General features: G+C 36.4%; 1 protein-coding gene across 4 annotated transcripts; it reads left to right on the plus strand.

The window, feature by feature from the left end:
- The first annotated feature begins 466 nt into the window (after nt 1-466).
- On the plus strand, nt 467-8,494 carry LOC132300694 (probable protein phosphatase 2C 60). 4 transcript variants are annotated; one of them, XM_059797894.1, is made up of 6 exons: nt 467-855; nt 1,341-1,820; nt 2,139-2,506; nt 5,694-5,930; nt 6,614-6,923; nt 7,203-8,494. In XM_059797894.1, the coding sequence occupies exons 2-5, from the start codon at nt 1,502-1,504 to the stop codon at nt 6,881-6,883; spliced, it is 1,194 nt and encodes a 397-aa protein (XP_059653877.1). In that variant the 5' UTR covers nt 467-855; nt 1,341-1,501; the 3' UTR covers nt 6,884-6,923; nt 7,203-8,494. The 4 variants fall into 4 exon arrangements, with proteins under 4 accessions (XP_059653877.1, XP_059653874.1, XP_059653875.1 ...); XM_059797891.1 differs by having other exon boundaries at nt 7,227-8,494; XM_059797892.1 differs by having other exon boundaries at nt 7,230-8,494.
- The last annotated feature ends 292 nt before the right edge of the window (nt 8,495-8,786 follow it).

Raw genomic sequence — 8,786 nt, forward strand, 5'->3', positions numbered from 1 at the left:
AGCAGACCGTTGATGTTTAGGACGTAATATAAACAAATATGTGTGTATATAAATGTATCTTTATATTTTCAAAATTACTGAATTGCCCCTAGCATTTCTATTCAATGATGAAAATACCCCTAATAGGATAGGCACTATAGCCCATTCGTCTAAAAGTACGTGTAAATAGTAACCTGGTAAACGCATCACCATCAAAGACACGGAATTCCTCTGCTATTGGGTCGGAACGAAGCCACGTGTCAAGCGGAGTGGTCCTCAATTGTGTCCAAGTTCAACCTACCAATAATTATGCAGAAAAAAAAGGAAGTGTAATGTCTATTTTGTCCACAGCTTAAAACCATCAGTCCACGTGTCAACGAAAGAATTAGAATGCATGGAAAATTGATGGAATTAGCCACAGTGTATCATTATCCTATAATTTCATTGACTCTCTATTGTTGTGTGTGCGCATTTTTTTTTACTCTCTCTAGAGGTTCTCCTCTCTCTCTCTCTACAGTCTACCACCAAGCGGGTTGTGGAGCCCAAACTGGTCCTTTGCTTTGCTGGCTTCAAGCTCTCAATTGTTGGTTCTTAATGGGGTTTGTCTGCACAGACGAGAGAGACCAGAGTTTCAGTTGGCCCAATCAGTAAGGCATATAGATAGAGTCTCTCATTGATAACTCCTTTTCCCTCTCTCTCTCTCACTCCCTCTCTCTATTCCAATCCGTTCTTCAATCAGCCCCATCATCTTCCCCACTCGGAGGAGTGAAAGAAAACAAAAAACCATCGAAACCCACTTCAATTTTATCATTGATTTAATGGATCCACAGATCTAGCTCTTTCATCTGCAGATCTTCCCATCCTTCAATTGTAAGGGTAATATTTTACCACTTTTTTCTCTTATATATATGTATATATTTTATGTATTTTGTTTGCAAACTTTAGTTGAATTATTGTGATTGGGTTTTTGTTCTTTTGAGATTTTAGGAAGAAGGGTTTTATTTATTTATTTATCTACAGTAAGAGTTGGACCTTCCGGATTTGAAGTGGCTGACCAAACAGTTGTCTTTAAGAAAAAGTGAATTTGACTACCGTATTTTCAAAGTCCACCCTTTTGTGTTGGTGTTGGTTTCCATTTTCCATTTTTCATTATTAGCGGCTGTTGTGGTCATGGGTTTTCTGTTTTAAGAAGATAACGAGATGGGTTTCACACGTAATGACCTTATGCTTAGTTTTGCTTCACAATTCTTAGCTAATGTGAACAAACCAAAAAAAATATGCCTTTTTGACATATTGTTATGATCTGTTAGGTTGTGATTGGTACCAGTTCTGATTTTGTGTTTGTTCTCTTCTTGTTGTAGACTTCTATTGGTATATTTGTGCATATCCTCCTGTGGAGTTAGAAGAGGAATAACTCAACATTGAGTTGGTATTATTTTGATTGGTGTTATTTTGGGTTGGTGTTATTTTTAGTGCTTATTAGATGTGGATAATTTGGAGGGTGATTTGGGTGAAATGAGGGATGTTATCTGGGTTGATGAACTTTTTGAGGGCCTGTTTTCGGCCAAGATCGGATCGATATGTGCACTCGGGCTCGGATGCTGGCGGTCGCCAAGACGGGCTCCTGTGGTACAAAGAGACAGGGCAACACTTTAACGGTGAGTTCTCAATGGCTGTAGTTCAAGCTAACAATTTACTAGAGGATCAGAGCCAAATTGAGTCAGGCTGCTTGAGCACAAATGACTATGGGCCCTATGGAACCTTTGTTGGAGTTTATGATGGCCATGGGGGCCCTGAGACTTCGCGTTATATCAATGAATACCTCTTCCAGCATCTCAAGAGTAAGTCACTTGAACTGTACTAGAATTTGGAACCACCATACTTTTTAATTAATTATATGTATTAAAAATTGTTGATTACAAATATAATGAATTTTCTTCTTCTTTTTGGTTTCCTGTGAATCCGGATAATGAGTAATTTGAGTTTTAAATTTTGGATACTTTACTTTTCCTACATTTTCTCAGTGACCAAACATAGCATTTGGGGCGGTGAACCTAAAAACTTGCTATTCTCTAACCAATCTAAATTATGTGGAGTAGATTTCTTACAATTGTGGGCTTTGTGGCCTGGAGGTGACCTACTTGTTTGTAATCGTGCAGGGTTTACTTCTGAGCAACAATCCATGTCGGTCGAGGTGATACGGAAGGCATTTCAAGCAACAGAAGAGGGTTTTCTCTCTCTAGTTACCAGACAGTGGCCCATGAAACCACAGATTGCAGCGGTTGGATCATGCTGCCTGGTTGGTGTTATCTGTAATGGTATCCTTTACATTGCTAACCTTGGTGATTCCCGTGCTGTTTTGGGGAGACTTGTCAAGGCAACAGGGGAAGTTCTGTCCATTCAGCTTTCAGCAGAGCACAATGCGGCTATTGAGTCCGTGAGACAGGAGCTGCATTCCTTGCACCCGGATGATCCACACATAGTGGTTTTAAAGCATAATGTTTGGCGTGTGAAGGGCCTTATACAGGTTAGTTCTTCTTTTCAGAGAAAAGATTTGATGTTTGATAGTCATAGCTAGTCTGTCCATGTTATCTATTTGCTGCTTTAATCTGTATGATTGCCACATTTAACTTCTTATTGCATTATTTCTAGTTAATTGTTTATCGGCAAGTAGGGAATACTGGAATACTTGAAGAGTTGGAATTTCCTTGTAGTCGGGCTCAACCCCCACACTTTTACTTTTTCTCAATCTTTTGGACTTGGAGGGAATTCATTTGTATTGATGTTTTCAGGGTGCTTTCGATCTGTGATATTCAAAGGGACCAGTGCTGTGGCACATTTTCTTTTTTTGAAAGTCTGGATAGAAATGGAGTAACGCCATGTTCTTCTTTTATATGCTTCAATTTTTTTATCCTCTCTCCCTTGCTCTCATTTTAATCATGAAACAAGTAATTATTAGGAATATCACATCCTTAACATATTCCTCTCATTGGTTCAGAGATGCCTTATTAGCAGGCCTTATTTTGAATGTCCCTGATTCCATATCATGTTGGTCCAGTTTCTGTATAAATAATTTAATGAGGAAAATGTGTTAACTTGAATAAACTTTTAGTCACACAGTGTTTGCCTTTGAGGAAAAGAAGAAATTTGAAATTGAAATGGAAAAGAAGTCTTTCTACTTATTCAGGGCATCTGTGTGCTTGTGAGAGAGAGAGAGAGAGAGAGAGAGAGAGAGATTTATATTCTGGCTTTGATAAGTTTTTCCAATTTAAGATTCTATACATATGGTTACATTAGTCAGTTTTTTTAGCTAAACCTTGGTGTCCATTGTAGATGGTGCGGCTTCATAAGATTTGTCGAGGAGAATGAAATTTTTATAAAAAAATTTATCAGGACCATCTTTGTAGACATATACTATCTTCTACATCCACTAAAATTTTATAAAGCATGTTTAAAGCTATTTTTATGTTTACATTCATTGCACTTATATCCAAAAAAAAAAAAATCTTTACATTCATTTTATAAATCATTGGGATTTCTCCTTTTTCACTAGAATCATCACTTCATGGATGGATTTGCCTGCTTCAAACGATTTTAACCCCAAGATGCATTCCTATTGGGGAAACGATGCTATTTTTCTCTCTTCCTTTGGTCATATGAGTGGTTTATGAGGAAATAGCATGTCAAAGAATGAAATTCTTGTTCAAAGCAAAAGGAATTATGGATAGGGATTGATGAGTGTTGTTTGGTGGGAGCCAGACATGGTGGATTTACGGCTAGATCGTACTATCAGGGGCTTCAGGGAGATCAGGAGGCTGCATTTACTGAGAAAGTGGTGCAGAGAACTGAACTCCCGCAGCCCTGCTCAAGGTGGCAGTTTTTGGAAGTACGATGGTGTTGGGGATGATATTGACCACGGACAACTTGAAGAAGTGGTGCCAGGCAGTTAATTGGTGTTGTATGTACAAAAAGGGTGAGGAGTCAGTGAGCCATCTTTTATTGCATTGTCCAATAGTGTTGAGACATTTTAGCTATGTTCTTGGTGATATTTAGGATGCAGTGGGTGCTGCTGGCTTTTGGTTTGGAAGTTCTTGAGTCATTTGAGGGGATTTACAGTGAGGAGACAAACTCTGGATGCTTGGAGGGCTGGTCCCATCATGTCTTTGGTAGGGCTTGTGGAGGGAGATAAATAGGAGATCCTTTGATGGTGTGGAAGCACCGATTTGGGTGCTGAAGAACTCTATTATCGGTGCTTTATTAGTTCGTTAGAGGGCATTCGTGTACATTTTTAGAGAATTTTGTTGATTTTTTGGACAGCTTTGGGATGTAGTGATCTTTTTTCCTTTTGTGCAGTTGTTCCTCAGGTCATGATGCTGTGATGAAGCTTCTTACTCATTGATAATTTAATAGTAATTTATGATGTTACAACTTAAAACTGATTTTGGAATTTGATATATTTTGCGTTTCTTATAGTGTATTCGTGCCCTTATTGGTGGCAAGAGAATAGGTGACTGTTCAGGTGTAGGGGAAACTTTATCCTGGTATTTTTGTTCTTGATTTAGATATTCTTGTCACTTGTCACTTGTCATGATTTATATTTATTCCACATGGGAGGTTGGTGTTGTGTGTGTGTGTGTTCTTACCTATGGGGGGAAAAAAATTGTTCCTATGGGCTGAGTAAAGGAATTCATCTATCAGAACTAATTCTAAATTATGTTGAGTTTTAAAACTTAACGGGGATAAAATATAAAAGTAATAAGAAAATAAGTCGCATCCCTCAATGTTCTTGCCAAACAGGCTATTCTGCACTTATAGGATTGAAGATCATGCTATACCTGAACCTGATGAAATAATGGGAAATCTTCAAAATAGAGCGTGGCTCTCAAACTGACCTGACTTTACAACTCATTAGTGCATAAGAGGGCTCTGGGGCCGGATGCAAGATGTGCATGCACCAGCTAAAAGGTTGGTAACAAGAAATAATCCTGAAATACAAGGTTCTTGGGAATTCATGAGATCCAACATAGTGGAGCTCGTCGAAGAAATTCAAGAGTTGGTGAGGTGATTGTGCTACTATAAAAGAAGTGGGGAACAGACATGAAACCGATCCTATGTAACTTTAGTAAGTTCTCCACGTGTTTTCAGGCTCTAAGCCAATGAATTACTTGCAGTTACATGTTTGTTCAATATGAGATCTGAAAGGTATATCATTTATTTTCAGTTACTGGGTTTCACAGGACATCAATCCGTTTGATGAAGGTCCCGATCAAGGCTCAAAGGCTTAAACAAAATGAGTTGTGTTACTTTAGTTGTTAGAATGGTGGGTGCCTACTCATCATTTGATGGTGGATTATTCTGGTTGGTTGTGTTCCGAAGGTCAACAATCAGTTTTAGTTACTATTTTGGTTGTGTTGTTGGGTGCTTCCACTTTTGTTGCACCAATTTCTGCATGTAGTAATGTTATAAAAGCTGATTATTCATTGATTATTATTAATCTACAACTTCCAGAAAGGATCGTGTTATGGTTTGCTGAAATTCTGTTGTTCTTTAAGCAGTATTAAGTTTATGTTTTGAAAAAAGTGTCATCTTTACAAAAAAATCGTCCATGCAGTTGCAGTTATAGGAGTCATGCTTTGTATGGCATTGTTGGGTGGCTGTATCACCTTGAATTTGCGTGTTCATGTTTTCTGATGGTCACATATTTTATCTTGCAGATTTCAAGATCTATTGGTGATGTGTATTTAAAGAAGGCCGAGTTCAACAGAGAACCGTTATATGCTAAGTTTCGCCTTCGTGAACCTATCAAAACACCAATATTGAGCTCAGAACCATCAATTTCAGTGCATCAACTTCAGCCACACGATCAGTTCATAATATTTGCATCAGATGGTCTTTGGGAGCACCTTAGCAACCAGGAAGCAGTAGATATAGTTCAAAATCATCAACACAGTGTAAGGCAAATTGAATATTAGTTCTTTTTTCTTAGTAGGATGATTTCTAAACTTCAATAGTTTTCTTGTTTATATAGCAAAAAGAAGGCACTGCTTTTTCACGTCGAGAACTATAAAATCTTACTTGAACTAGGGAGACCTGAATCCCACTGGTATTATAGAATTACTTGGCTTAGGTACCATTTATTTTTTGACTTCAGTTTTTAATTTGTGTTTGTAAAATTGCTGATGGGCCTTGTCATTTCTTATTTTAAAATCAAGGAAAAGTCCAGGACCAAATATATGGAGGGACAAGGCTATTGGAAAGTTAATTTCATTGATTATTCACCTTTTAATTGATGACTATCCCAAGTGGTGGCTTGTATTTGCTCCTTTAATTGATGATATGGCTTTGCTTCCTTAAATGCATTTTAAAATCATCAATAAGGTAATACAATTGTATCTTTAAGATTGGCGATTTAAGTGCTAACCTGAAGATTCGGATTATCCTATCAAATGCCCTTTTGAACTTAAGTATGTGCTGCAGTTCATGTGATAGTGTTTTCCCAGGCTTGTTATTTCAATATTCGTCCCATAAAACAAACTCATAATTATTTGGATTATTTTAAAATTGGCATAGCATGCCAAACACCAAATTTTTTAGAAGGAAGAAAAGTATAAATTTGAATTTATTTACCATGCAGGGAAGTGCTAGGAGGTTAGTGAAAGCTGCACTACAAGAAGCAGCAAAGAAGAGAGAAATGAGGTATTCGGATTTGAAGAAGATAGACAGGGGAGTCCGTCGGCATTTCCACGATGATATCACAGTGATTGTTGTTTTTCTTGATTCACATCTTGTCAGCAGGGCAAGCACAGTAAAGAGTCCCAACCTGTCCGTGAAAGGGGGCGGAATCAACCTGCCTCCCAACACTCTTGCCCCTTGCACTACGCCCACCGAAGCTGGCAATATCTGAGGAAGATGTTTCTAATGTTATCGTTCTCGTGTGAATACAGGTAGCCTTTGAAGGATAAGAAGAGTGGGCTGTCATTTCTTTAAATGTACACTGTAACCTTTAACCGAGGACTAATACTTGGGTTTTAGTTTTTAAGCCCAAGAAAAGAGAACTGGAAAATAGAACTCCACGGAGACCATCACAATAGCTATGTCCTTTTAGCAGTTTGATTTTGCATGTTTCCTGTTTTATGCCTTTCTTTTTGCATTTTTGGCTTTTGTAAATCATTCACTTTGCAATCTAAAAATCTCTTTGGTTATTTACAATTACTCTTGACCAGTTTTAACATGGAGAAAAATTTCAGCAGTGAAGAAGTATTGTGGAGCAGGTTGGTGGAACATATTGAATCGACATGGAAGCGATTCTTTGTCTGGAAACAAGTGATTGGTGGTGGTTCAGTAATGGTGAAAGCTTCTCAACATGCTTTCGTCTTCTTATAGTATGTTGAAGATGCTGCTTAATGATGTTTGGTTCATTGAAAGCTGGCTGGCTTTTCTTTTTCCTGAGTATAAACTATAAACCGGTATGATTTAAACTCATTTACCGGTTACATTTTCTGTTTTTTTTTTTTTTTTTTTTTTTTTTTTTTTTTTTTTTTTTTTTTTTTGTTATCTATTTAGGTTGATGTTCTTTTTGTTGGAACTGCAATAGTTTTTTTTTTTTAAAAAAAAAAAAAAAAAAATCAAAACTGGTGCAACTAGGAAGGATTATCTAATATTCTACGAAAAATTAGATTAGGGAATTGGCTCCAATATGACCTATTTGTTTCTGTTTTCTATTTTCCTTATAGATTCTGGTTTTGATTTGGCTGCTTGTGGTTGTTTAATGTTTCACATGCTGTGAGGGGAAGTGATTGAACCCTAATTTGCAGGTGCACGGGAATGACTAGGATCAGCCCAATAGCAAGTTGGGCCAACTGTGGCATTGATCCTAGTCATCTTCAGTGCACCTTGGAGAGAATTTTAGTGATTATTCATATATAAAAATAGATATATATTGTTTCCTTTTTATGTTTTCTGACATGGATGCGTGCTCACTTTAGGGACATAGCTTATCTTGTGTCTATTTGATTTGAAAATGAGGGGGGAAAGAAAAGTAGGGGAATCACAAACTCAAGTTTGGCAAGATAAGCAATGTGTCTCCATCTTGTGTCTCTATTCATGATCTCGAGTTTGGCAATAGTGTAATATCATGCATTATTTTATTATTATTATTATTATATTTTTATAACATGTGAATTGGGTTGGTCACATTATATTTTATTTTTATTTTTATTTTTATTTTTATATTTTATATTTTATTTTTTATAACATTCATTTCTCCTATAATATTTAATTTTTTAAAATCATTAACAATGATTTAATTTCATTATAAATTTTGGTCGCCCATTATATATCTTACTTTAATTAGTCCTTTTGTTTTTACCAGTGCATCTATAGGGGTCTAATTAATTCCTAATTCCATTGGTTTCATTCATGATAGTCTAAAACTATCATCAAGCTAAGACTATTAGGGAGCATCCAATTTATGACAGAAAAGGTTAAAAGTAAAAAAAAAAAAAAAAAAAAAAAATCCTTCAACAAATAAACAAAAATAAAAAAAGCAACAACCATTGTTTATTGTTAACATGTTTGGGTAATCACTTACAAAGATTTTCCATTTGTTCAATTTGATCTTAAAAATACAAGTCCTTGGGTGTTATTGACCTATGCAATTTTAGAGTAGATATTGGGTGAGACGGGGCATATCAAGTCATTGGTGCGTTCATATACATCATTAAAGAAAGATTTTCTATACGTTCAATTTGATCTTAAAAATACAAGAGTTCTCTAGTGTTATTGACCTATGCAATTTTAGAATAGAT

The sequence above is a fragment of the Cornus florida genome, unplaced genomic scaffold (genome assembly GCF_030987335.1).
Source record: "Cornus florida cultivar Cherokee Brave unplaced genomic scaffold, ASM3098733v1 CherokeeBrave_3.0.0_Hap2_Chr03, whole genome shotgun sequence".
NCBI classification, from domain to species: Eukaryota; Viridiplantae; Streptophyta; class Magnoliopsida; order Cornales; family Cornaceae; genus Cornus; species Cornus florida.